Raw genomic sequence first — 12,979 nt, 5'->3', positions numbered from 1 at the left:
GTTGCGGTTCTTTCGCATAAAACAACGCCTTACTCAATATTTTCAAGAGCACAAAAATGTCCAAACTCCCCCCCACCCCCCCCAGCATTTGGGATGTGTGTTGTGACTCTGCTACTACAACAAATTTTAGCACATTTTTTAAATGGATTGTATTGTGGCCATTTTTGTGCTCTTGAAAATCAGCTGGCTGTGGTGGCCATCTTGAAGGGAATTACCTTTAAAAGTTAATCCATTGTAGACAAGAAACAACCATCCAATGATGACTTTTTGCAAGTTTCATTACAATTTTTAGTAAAAATTTTAATTTTTTTTTGAATATTGATAGTTTTCCCATTATCACATCCTTGTTTAAAATCCCAGTAATGGAACAGCACCACTCTGAAACCTGCTCTGAGAATAATGTGCTTCTTATGAAATAATTTATTTCCTGCTGTAACTGCCAGACGTTGCCTCAGGTTATGGTAGTAGAGATCATAATGCAGAACAGCAAAGGAGCACCCTGCAGATACCCGCCAGTACTGCCAAATCCTGGCATATAATTACCTTTATATAAGTCAGTAATTCGCTGTGAGCAATGTATCAATAATGTATTTTATGGCTCCGTCTCTGCAGGAAGTAATGGCCATGAGTTCATGTTCCTGTTGAAGGGCCATGAGGATCTGAGACAGGATGAAAGAGTCATGCAGCTGTTTGGTTTGGTCAACACTCTCCTGGCTAATGACCCTGCATCTCTGCGGAAAAACCTCAGGTAGATTCACAGACCAGTTCTCATACATGAAAATCCCACAAGTACAAGCTGCTTTTGTTAACGCAGAAACTCTGAACCAATTCTGAGAAGTTGAAGTTGTTAGACTTTGTCTTCGTACAACTGGAAGTACTGAAAATTGCTGCCTGTTTACAGCCCATAAGAAGACTGAACGCAATTTACTGTAATAACTGGAAGTATTTGTTTATTGCATGTTTAGGATAGTTAAATATATCTTGCTGTGCTGCTACTGTTGAAGACTAGTTAGCAAAGAAATAGGTGCCAGGTGTAAAGCAACAAGTTTCATTTGCATATCAGAGTTCATGCTCAATCATCCAGGTACAAAATCCAATAATGGTCAGTCAGGTCATCTGGACAGTTTCTTTTTTTATGGAAAGACGTTTCGCCCTCTATCCGGAGGATGTCTTGAACCACTTTGGCTGTGGCTGCCTGCCTGGGAGGAGTCGAAGGGGGACAGGACAGCCCTCAGAAACCATCTTATCACCAGCAAACTGGTTGGTCCACTAAAGGCGTGTACTGCTTAGTGGAGAAAAGTTTATTTGGGACTCCTCAGACTGATGAAGCCCTCCGGATAGAGGGCGCAACGTCTTTCCACAACAAAGAATCTGTCCAGATGACCCGACTGACCATTACTGGGTTTCATTTGCATACTTGCCATGAATTTTTCAGACCATTTTCAGCTCTGTTCTCTTACCGTTTAAATGTTATCAAGACTTTAAATGAGGGCGCTGGCTGCTTAAACTGTGCACAAAGTCTGCTCCAACTTATTGGGGACTGCCTAGTAAGACAGCCATCTACAGTGTCATTATCCACCTGAAAAGGGCCTTGATCTTCTATCAGCTTTAATGTGGACCGAGCAGCAAAGTGCATCTCCCACAAGTTTTATATCAAAATGATCAGCTCAGCACCGTGATGTGAGCTATTACTTTCATTGGCATTTTGCGTTACCATGACGATGTAATTTGCAAACAAACACACCATTTTTCTCATTGAAGATCACAAACGCTAATTGCCACAGTGAGGCCACATGAAATATTGAGCTGAAATTTGGTGTGGTTGTAGCTGAGAGCAAGTTGTTGTACAGTCCTGATGCAAATCGAATATCCAAGATGGCCGCCTTAGCTAAAAAGATTAAAAAAGATAGCTCAGCTATTTTAAAGTATACTGAGCTGAAATTTGGTGTGGTGGTACCTGACAGGGGATGCACAACACATTCTGAATTCAAATCTAAAAATTCAAGATGGCCACCAAAGCCAATTTCAAATGGCTGTAACTCAGTTGTTTTTGGAGCTATTCAGCTGAAATTTGGTGTACTGGTAGCTGAGGACGATCCCTAATAGTCTCTGGTTGCATATCAAAAATCATGTCTGAGTTTAAAAGGAAAAATACTATAAATCAGCCATTTTTCTAGAAATTAAACTGAAATTTTGTGTGGTGGTAGCTGAGAGCAATGCTCCAGAAGTACCGAATTATAAACAAAAAAATTCAAGATGGCTGCCAAAGCTAAATTTAAGTGGCTTTAATTCAGCTATTTTACACATATAGAGCTGAAATTTGTTGTGGTTATAGCTGAGGACGTTCCCCATCACATACTGAATCCAAATAAAAATCCAAGGTGGACACCATAGCTTAAAAGAAAAAAATGGCTATGACTCATTGATTTTTATTTTTTATTTTTTGCCATGTTGAGCTGAAATGTGGTATGGTGGTAGCTGAGATGAACCCCAACACATAATACTGTCGAATCGAAATTTAAAAATGGCCGCAACGTGGCAGTTCCCATCAAAGTTTCTTCAGGAACTTTCTAGTTTAATATTTACAGTCACACGTACAGAGCCTTTAAAGAATGCCTGTAAACTTCTTTGGCTGCACTACGTTGTAAAAATATTTTTTAGAGTCTAAAGGAGTTGTATTTGTATCTTAACAAATAAATGTGTTCGTATGTATTTGTGCTTGCTTTTGCTCTGCGTTGGGATCATCAGTATTCAGCGCTACGCCGTGATCCCCCTGTCCACCAACTCCGGCCTGATTGGCTGGGTGCCCCACTGTGACACCCTGCATGCCCTCATCCGAGACTACAGAGAGAAGAAAAAGATTTTGCTCAACATTGAACATCGCATCATGCTCAGGGTGAGAAATCACTACTGAACTTCAAGTGTACACTTGTTTTGTATCAGTTATTTTGACTATTACGAGCGTGTTTATTTATATTAAAACTTGTTTTTTAGTGACATCAAAGTTGTGGCAACAATCACAGGATAGATTGTGCTCATTTATGTGTAAATTGAGTTTTTTGTGCCAGAAATTGGTCTCATTTATCAAAAAAAAAAAAAGTAAACTTGTGATTTTCATACTGAGTCATCTATACTAAATATATTTAATGTAGCCCCAAAACATTTGTTTTCAGAAATTATTTCATAGAACAGCAATCTTTTCTTAATCACAACACATTTGCAGACGTTGTCACAACTTAACTAAATACTTCTTCCTCTGAATTTCCAATTAGTCAAAAGAGAACACACATTATTCTTGTCTAATTGTCACTTTAATTACATTGTAAAGAAAAAGAAAAGTCTGTTATGTTTAGTATTCAAGACAGAGAGGGTTAAGACACCTCGTCTGCAATGAATGTTTTTGACTGAAACACCAGAACCGGCATCACAACAAGAGTTACTTTAAAGGATGAGACTTGTTGGTCCTGGCTGAGTTCATCCACGACTCGATGGGGGAAATAATGAGCAAATATTGTTTAACTGTTTACAGACAAAAACATCATTTATATAAGATTTGCTGTTTTCTATTTTTGCAGAGTGCCTTTAAGCACTCTGCCTTTTACCAAAGAAGCCTCACCCATCAGTCCTTAATGACTATAGACCTGTTGCCCTGACATCCCACATCATGAAGGTCCTAGAGAGACTTCTGCTGACCCACCTGACTAAACAAACAAGCACACATCAGGACCCACTGCAGTTTGCTTACCGGCTTGGACTTGGAGTTGAAGATGCCATCATACACCTGCTTCAGCAAACTCACTGTCATCTAGAAAAGGCAGACAACACTGTGAGAGTCATGTTCTTTGATTCTCCAGTGCATTTAACACAATCCAGCCTGATTTGCTTTGTCAGAAACTCCAGAAGACTCAGGTGGAGGCCTCAACAATCTCCTGGATCAAAGACTACCTGACAGACAGACCACAGTTTGTGAGACTGGAGGGTTGTGTGTCTAACCAGGTGGTCAGTAGCTAAGGTGCACCACAGGGTACTGTGCTCTCACCACTCCTTTTCACTCAGTACACCTCAGATTTCCAGTACAAAACAGACTCCTGTCATCTGCAGAAATATTCAGATGACTCTGCAGTGGTCGGGTGTATCAGAGATGGACAAGAAGCTGAGTACAGGGAACTGGTGGACCGCTTTGTGGCATGGTGTGGAAACAATCATCTCATCTTGAATGTGAACAAAACAAAGGAGATGATTGTAGATTTCAGGAGAATCAGGAACAGATCCAACCCTATTTTCATCATGGGAGAAGAAGTGGAGGTGTTGGAGAAGTATAAATACCTTGGAGTTCACCTGGACAACAGACTGGACTGAAGATGCAACAGTGAAGCATCTACAAGAAGGGACAGAGCAGACTGTACTTCTTGAGGAAGCTGAAGTCCTTCAATATATCTTCTATAAGTCTGTTGTAGAGAGCGCTATCTCTTCTGCCATCATCTGCTGGGGGAGCAGCACCAGAGCAAGTGACTTCAAAAAGATCAACAAGCTCATAAAGAAGGCTGGCTCAGTTCTGGGGACTCCTCTAGAACCTTTGGAGATGTTTGTACAAAGAAGGATTCTTCATAAAATGAAGAACATTATAGACAACCCTCAGCATCCTCTCCATCAGACTGTCATACAGCAACAGAGTGTCTTCTGTCAGAGGCTTCTTCAGATCTGTTGTAGGACAGACCGCTACAAGAGATCCTTCCTGCCCACAGCATCAGCATCTATAACAACTCTTTAATGAAACCAGGATGATGAGTTACAACAACATTTAATTTCCCTCTGGGATTAATAAAGTATTTTTGAATTGAATTCAGTTGACTTGATGCTCAGCCCTTCCAAATGACGACACGCCGAGTTGACCAATGCTTCTTACTGGGAGGTTTCTAGCTGCTAACATCATCTACTTGCTGTGCAAAACTAAAAGTATGACTCAAGACGAACTAAAAAGGACAGGGAAGTCTTGAATGTTGTATCAAAGAGTTGTAAAACATTAAAAACATGAAGCAAATGAGCTTTTCAGTTTCAAAAACCTTATGATGTTAGAGAGAATATAACAAACATGTCCCTGTTCAGACTTAATGAAATAATCAAAACAACACTTCTAGTCAATATAACTTCTTAGTTTCAGTTTTGTTCATATATTATTTTTAATGAAATAAAAGATGTAAAAATCTTTGCTAACCTTTAAGAACCAGAGCTGTGAAACTGTAGTTATTAAACGTTGACTTGCGTATGTCAAACATTTTCCCCTCCAGTTCTCATTTAAATACAAATCTTGTTTCTGCATATATTTTAAATATTATTTTTGGAGGTGATTTTCCTTCTGGAAATGACTTGCTCCTTTTGGGGGTTTGTTTTGTTCATAGGAGTTTCTTTTAAGTGAAAATTACCACCACCCTGCTGTGAAGTGATGATATTTAGAACAAAGTCACTCTGGTGGTGACAGCTCAAGTTAAAGTATGAGCATTCTGTTTTTTATGATTCCCTTGAGCTCTTTTTCATTTTTCTGTTTTTTAATCTGCTGTTTTCAGTGCTGTGGCAGCAAGTCTTGGATAAAGAGGAGTTCAAACGATGTGTGTGTTTCTAAATGTGTGTGTTTCAGATGGCACCAGACTACGACCACCTGACGCTGATGGAGAAGGTGGAGGTGTTTGAGCACGCCGTCAACAACACTGCTGGAGACGACCTGGCCAAACTCTTGTGGCTGAAGAGCCCCAGCTCTGAGGTGTGGAGCCCCACTTCTTTAAACTCTCTGGGGAGGGGGGGGATTGAGGGTACTTGCTTTTTTCAATGCCCATCCTCAAATAGTAGTGATTTGTGGGTAGATGGCAGCTACTGTATGGAGTTAGAAATAATAATTTCCCCTGTGAGATGCCCTGCTACTGACTGCAACTGGTATTCATTCAACCTTTATTTATACAGGTTAATCCCAGGTTAATCCCAGGTTAATCCCAGGTTAATCCGGTATACAGTAGTCTCTTGATTATCGCGGGGGTTACGTTCTGGACACCCCCACAATAAGTGAAAAACCGCAAAGTAGAAACGCTATATTGATTTTAGTATTTATATAAATTTTAAGACTTTATAAACCCTTCCCACACTCTTGCAATGATCTAAACTCTTCAACCTGTGTAATTTTAACAACATGCATGTATGTACTGCACAGTACCTACTGCAAAATTTTATATGAGGGACTCACCAGCCTTTGTCTGGTTCTGTTCGTGTCCCGATCGGCTCTCTGCAGCTGTTGAACACCAGATGTTTTTAGAGAGAGCCAGACCTTCGGAGAGCCAGCACAAAACCACACAATGGTCCCGACTGAGTCCAAATAATCCAGAGGGATCCGGATGAAAAAAGTCTGGGTGAGCTACGGAGAAGACACCGGACCTCCAAGCAACGCCTCCCCGCTCAAGAGGCTTCCTGGGCAGGCAAGCAGCACTAAGCTTGACCGATGAGGCTGGAAGTAGTTCTGGTCCGGTTCTGATCGGGTCTCTGCATCCACTGAGCGCTGAAGTCACTGTGACTAAGGACTGAACTTTTTATTCAGGATCGGATCAAAACGCTACAAATCGCTGAACATTTTTGCTGCCTGCCCCCCTCCCCATCTCTCTGATCTGCTACAACCGTATGTCCCACCACGTTCCCTGAGGTCAGCGGACCAGTTGCTCCTCACAGTTCCAGGAACTCGTCTTAAGCACAGAGGTGACAGGGTCTTCTCTGTAGCAGGACCAAGACTTTGGAATGAGTTACCTCTGCTTGTCAGAGCCCCCTCCATCTCGGTTTTCAAATCCCGTTTAAAAACTCACTACTATTCAGTAGCTTTCAACACCAGATGATCTGGTTTGTCGTCATATTTATTATCTGCATCGTTTTTATGTCCGTATTTTTGATTTACTTCATTTTGTATATTGCTTCGTGCGTTGTCTGTTGTTCTGTCTGTACAGCACTTTGGTTGGCCTTGTAGCTGTTTTAAGTGCTCTATAAATAAAATGGTATGGTAAAACTTTCCCTGCAATTCAGCAGAAATCAGTGGCCGGAAGCACTGTTGGCTTCTGGGTAATGTGGTTATTTTGGACAGGCGATACAGTGTAGGCTTATAGAAAGAAAACTACAAAATGGCGGCACCTGTCCGACGTATTTATTTTTAACTTTTCATGTGTACCGTCCCAATCACGTGAGTAATATTAAAGTTGACAGTCGTTGAAAAACTGTGAAGCGAGGTACTACTGTACTGGGTTTCTGATTCTGCTCTCAAAAGCACTGATTTTAGTAACAAACCCACAAATGCAATCCATTTTTATACGCCCATTGAAACGTATTATGGTTTATTCTCCATTTATAAACTTTTTCTTGTCCCACTCATAATTTCTGATTTGCTCAGAATAATGTAGTGAAGCATCGTTCATATATGCATTATCACAGACTTGGTGTCACGCACACTTTTACTTTTCATACTGTTCTCTGTTGTTATAAAGACATTTAAAGATCTCTCATAAATCAGGTGTCACTTCACTTCTACAGGTGTGGTTCGACAGGAGGACTAACTACACTCGCTCCCTGGCTGTGATGTCCATGGTGGGCTATATTCTCGGCCTGGGTGACAGGTGAGACTATCACTAAAAGATCAAAGTTTACACCATCTTTAAAAGCTCATGTTAAAAGTAATAATGAGTTTTTTGTTTTTCAGGCATCCATCCAACTTGATGTTAGACCGGTTAAGTGGCAAGATCCTTCACATTGACTTTGGAGACTGTTTTGAAGTAAGAGGAGATTTTCTTTCCCTACTTTTTATTGTTAATTTTTACATTATTTTTATTTTTGCCAAACCTCTCCCTCGTATTACTTTAAACAGGTGGCAATGACCAGAGAAAAGTTCCCCGAAAAGATCCCGTTCAGGCTGACGAGGATGCTCACCAACGCTATGGAGGTATCGAGCACTTCTAACAATTTCCTGTGGGATCGATAAAGTTTTATCTTATCTTATCAATGCTGCTGTAAACACTGTGAAGGGAATGTTATATTAATTTAATGGGTGTGGGCTTGTTGAAGCATTCAAATATCATACAAAGTGGTAAAGTCCCCAGTGGTGAACTCCACAAATGTTCTTTTATTATCCAGTTTCAGCTGCTTTTTCTACGTCTGACAAGCAAAAACAAAAAAAATTGGTCTTTACTAAAAGTTTTATTCCAAGTCGTGACTCAGTGGGTCTTGCACTTGATAAGGAAAGAAGAAAGGGAATTAAAAATTAATGCATGAAGAAATAGGATACAGCTTTGTAAGAACTTTATCTCTTAGGCCGTATGAAGCTTCTTTTTTTTGTTTTTAATGTTCTAAAGTAAGCTAAAACTTTCAAATACACCCATCTGTTTTCAGTAAAGATGGAACCCTTTGATGATGAAGAGGTTTGTATTTGTGTCTGTGTGCGTGTCAGGTGACAGGTTTGGATGGGAACTACAGGATCACGTGTCACACGGTGATGGAGGTGTTGAGGGAGCACAGGGACAGCGTCATGGCTGTTCTGGAGGCCTTTGTCTACGACCCCCTGCTCAACTGGAGGCTCATGGACAGTAAGGACCTGATTAAACTTGTCTTTAAACCCACACATACATCAGAATGTATTTCTGCGTTAATTCTGGTTCCTACTGGTATGTGCAGTAAAAAAAAAAGTCTTCTGCACAAATCAAACTACAACAAATCTGTTTGAGACAATCATTTAATGAGAGTCAGAGCAAACAGCTCTCCTCTTCTGTTTGGTTGGTGTTTGGGAGAGTAATTGGCCGAACAATGATATTTTTTAGCTAGCAGACCATTAGCTGACCATCGCAAAACTGAGAGCGACTTCTCCTGAATCCACTGGAACAGAACATATCACCTTACTGAAAATAGACATTCACAAAAAACAAAACATCAAAGTTCATGCTCAATAATCCAGGTAAAAAATCCAACAAAGTGAAGTCAGGTCCTCTGGACACTTTCTTTTTTGAAACGTTTCGTCCTTCATCCAAAGGACTTCATCAGTCCAAGGAGCCACAGCAAACTCACTCCCACAAGCAGCACACTCTCACAGTGGACCAACCAGTTTGATGGTGCTCAAATGGTTTCTGGAGTCCACCCTCTCCCCCGTTGACTCCTCTGAGGCAGCCATAAATAAAGTGGTTCAAAACAAAGTTCATGCTCATTAATCCAGGTACAAAATCGAACAAAGTTTCCAATAGAATCCATCTTATCACCATCAAACTGGTTGGTCCACTACGTGTGTGCTGCTTGTGGGACTGAGTTTGCTGTGGCTCCTCGGACTGATGAAGTCCTTTGGATGAAGGACGAAACATTTCAACAAAAAAAAGAAACCATCCAGAGGACCTCACTTCACTTTGTTGGGGGAAAAAAAACGTTTTTTTAATAAATATATTTGTGTAAAATTTGAGACCAGTTTGCTGGATTGCCAGAGTTAGTAACCATAGCAACAATTTTTAAGTGTCACCAGCACATGAAGACCTTCGTTAGATTAGCGTAACAATGACGATAATATTCTTGAGGAAATGCAGTCTGCCAGAAAAATATTTCTCGTCAAAATCAAAAAATCCGATCGAAGTCTTGCTGCAACTTCATGTTTGATAAATGAGTTACATAATGAGTGTGCTGTAGAAAACACTACATCTTACACTGTCTGTTTCGTGAGCAGCAAACACCAAAGGCAACAAGCGTTCCCGGACCAGGACCGACTCCTACACTGCTGGACAGTCAGTGGGTCAGTACACGGCACAAACTGCTTCCTGTTTTATATTTAACACTAAAACTGTTGTAACAGTCTTTTGTGTTGTCGACTGCAGAGGCTCTGGATGGAATAGACCTCGGAGAGACCACACACAAGAAACCAGGGACCACAGTGCCTGAATCCATCCACTCCTTCAGTGAGTTCCTTTTCTTCAGGCCTCGGCTCATGTTCTAAATCTGAAGTATTCTGTGCTAATTTAGCCACAACCGTTCAATCTATTTGGATTTATTTATATCCCAGAGTGCCTCAGTTTGAAACCCAATTTAGTTTTTCTAAAATTGCCAGTCGTTGTTCTTACCAGCATGTTTGTGTTTTAAAGTTGGAGACGGTTTGGTGCAGCCGGAGGCTCTCAACAAGAAAGCTATTCAGATCATCAACAGAGTACGAGACAAACTCACAGGTAAGTAATGTCTGTTAGTCAAACGGTTGTACTAATATTCAGTTTTTATCAAAAAACAACTGCAAGGTGCAGAAAAATGAAGGTTCAAACCGTACAATCACTGTAGTTTTCTATTTAATTTTTATAAATGAGGTATATCAATAAATATTTTTAGCATGTGTCACAGGTTTCCCACACATTTTTAAAACATAGAATCTGTTGAATATTTTCCAAGTAAAAATAATCAGGAATAAATTGAGGTGAAAAATTTTAAACACCACACAGTTTGATTCCAAAATGGTTAAAAGAGCTGTGGTGGTTTTCAGAACATTTAAATGACTCCTACTTGTTTTACATGCAGTAACTAAATATTTATATACGTCCATGCTGTAAAAAGTACATAACATAGATATGTAAAAAATAAAAAATTATCACAGGATGCTGATTAATTAGCAAAGATGCTAACTTAACATTGAAAACACCATCGAACAGCTAACACGATTAGCATCATTTTTACAAGTGGAAATTAATACACAAACATGCTAAAGAATCAGTTTTTGACATTTGAACATTAATTCAGAATTTTCCAAGTTTGTAATGTGATGCATCTAACATTTGATTAAAAAAACTCTAAAAACAGTAAAAATGTAGGAAAACCGTGGCGTTTTTTGTTTTACTCTCCTGTTAAATATACAATTTGAGCTTGTAAAGAATAAACTTGTAAAAGGCAGCAGATTTATTTTGATAGATTTTTATTATTAAATATAAATGGAGTCACCGTTGTTCTGTAATGTTTATCTATTATTTGGAAATTTTGAGCTAAAGTTTTAGTTTTTTTCATCAGGCACACATTTGGCATCATTAGCAACGTAATGTACATGATCTTTCTTTTCTTTTTTTTTGAAACAGGGAAATTCACATTGAGATAAATATTTCTTCTTCCAGGGAGACAAACACAAAACAAAAACAAGTTGTCATAAAATATAAAGTAATACGATTTAAGAAATGTGTACATTAAATTATGGTTCTTGCATAACAAAAAATGTGTTGAATACATAATAAAATAATCTTAAACTCAGATTTTCTTTGTGAGGAGTCCTGATGTGGGTGCTGTTGAATACAAAAATAACAAAGAATCTAAAGCTCAGCCTTTAATGTTTTTTTTACCATTATTGTACATCTGACTAACCATATTTATTTGGAGGAAAAACATTTTATAATCTTAAATTATCCTAAATCCATCAAAGTTTTTGTTCAGATGTAGCTTGGGTTAAGACTGAGCGGCGTAACGAGTGTGTTTGTTGTAGGTCGGGACTTTTCTCACGATGAGACGTTGGACGTGCCGACACAAGTGGAACTCCTCATCAAACAAGCCACGTCACATGAAAACCTGTGCCAGTGCTACATCGGATGGTCAGTACTGCTTCAGTTTTACTCAGAGCAGGGAAAAAACATACATTATTTATATTTACCGTAATTTCCGGACTATAAGCCGCTACTTTTTTGACACGACTTGAACACAGCGGCTTATGCAATGCTGCGGGCTAATTGTATATTTTTTGACGGACTAACAAGCTTCATGCTGCCAAAACATAAAAACATGTAGCCTCGTCACGCTCAGGTGCTCGTATAGCTGCCCAGTATACGTCTCTCTTGGGTGGTGGGTCCCCGTGACTCAGTGAGACTACCTGTATAAATAATAAATAATAAAAAAGGTTAAAAACAATTGGCCTTTGAAATTACAGGTCACAGTTTGTAGGACGTGTTTGATGAAGTTTTTCTGAGGCTGTTCATTTCTGACACTGAAGAAGACGACTTTAGTGGTTTTAGTGCACAGAAGGAAGATGAACATAGTCATCAGTGACTTTTCCCGTTAGGCTACTGTATTTATTTATTTTTAACCAGCCATGTTACAGGCACTGTTCAGAAAAAAATCAATATTTACTGTACGTATTTGTGTCTGTTACCGGTACGTATTTAATTAAAAGTTGAAAAAAATCTTTCCTTGTAAATATCTCATGTTAGACCGTGAACGCTCGTGGCTTATATGCAAGTGCGACCTACATATGTACAATTTTTTTTAATTTTATTTTAGTGGGCGTGACTTACGTTCAGGTGCGCTCAATAGTCTGGAAATTACGGTATATTACACCTAGCTGTGCCATGTGGAACTTCTTTTAATTTGTCACTGCTATCCTACCTAATCTTTTTTTAAGAAAATGTGTTTTTTTCTTTTAACTTCTAGGTGCCCATTTTGGTGAAGAACTGTCTCTTTCAGCCGAGGGTGCTTTTCACATTTCTTTCCCACCGATAAACCAAGGAGCACTCAACAAATCGTCTCACTGAAAAAATGTCCTTGAACCACAATACACGGCCTCAACAAAGTTTTTTTTTGTTTGTTTTTATCTTTTGCTTTTCTGCTGTAAATGTGTAATTTCATAGCAGCACTGAGATGATGAAGTACTTTAAAGAGCTTTGTTTTTCATTATCGTAATTTAATACTGTAAACGATATTCATAGCTTTAAAGGACTTTCCTACTGTTTAACATCATAATGATTTGCTAAAAGCTTTCTGTAGTGGCCATATTGTGATAATTTAATGTATTTCTTATTTTACACAGGCTTCTTACCAACTTAACAGTTTAATATATTTTTCTGTCCTTTACCAATTTAAGCCTCTTTTAAGGTTACATGTGAACAGACGTGAGAAAAGTTTGATGTGAAATGATCATAATGTACTTTAAGGCCATTAAACTCTGTACAGTTAACACTGGGACTATGATGTGTTTAAT

The 12,979-nt window shown here is 39.1% G+C and overlaps 1 protein-coding gene across 1 annotated transcript in view; it reads left to right on the top strand.

Moving 5' to 3' along the window:
• Positions 1-12,642, top strand: part of mtor (mechanistic target of rapamycin kinase) — a 94,319-nt gene extending 81,677 nt beyond the window's left edge. The window contains exons 47-58 of the mRNA XM_037684998.1: positions 613-748; positions 2,749-2,896; positions 5,636-5,758; positions 7,555-7,637; positions 7,721-7,793; positions 7,886-7,960; positions 8,465-8,600; positions 9,716-9,781; positions 9,864-9,944; positions 10,128-10,208; positions 11,495-11,600; positions 12,433-12,642. Coding sequence (XP_037540926.1) covers positions 613-748; positions 2,749-2,896; positions 5,636-5,758; positions 7,555-7,637; positions 7,721-7,793; positions 7,886-7,960; positions 8,465-8,600; positions 9,716-9,781; positions 9,864-9,944; positions 10,128-10,208; positions 11,495-11,600; positions 12,433-12,448 — 1,124 coding nt within the window. The 3' untranslated portion in view covers positions 12,449-12,642. The remainder of the gene's footprint in view (positions 1-612; positions 749-2,748; positions 2,897-5,635; positions 5,759-7,554; positions 7,638-7,720; positions 7,794-7,885; positions 7,961-8,464; positions 8,601-9,715; positions 9,782-9,863; positions 9,945-10,127; positions 10,209-11,494; positions 11,601-12,432) is intronic.
• Positions 12,643-12,979: the final 337 nt, after the last annotated feature.

The sequence above is a fragment of the Nematolebias whitei genome, chromosome 11 (genome assembly GCF_014905685.2).
Source record: "Nematolebias whitei isolate Nwh7 chromosome 11, NemWhi1, whole genome shotgun sequence".
Classification (NCBI taxonomy): Eukaryota; Metazoa; Chordata; class Actinopteri; order Cyprinodontiformes; family Rivulidae; genus Nematolebias; species Nematolebias whitei.
This window is presented reverse-complemented; position numbering and strand designations above follow the sequence as displayed.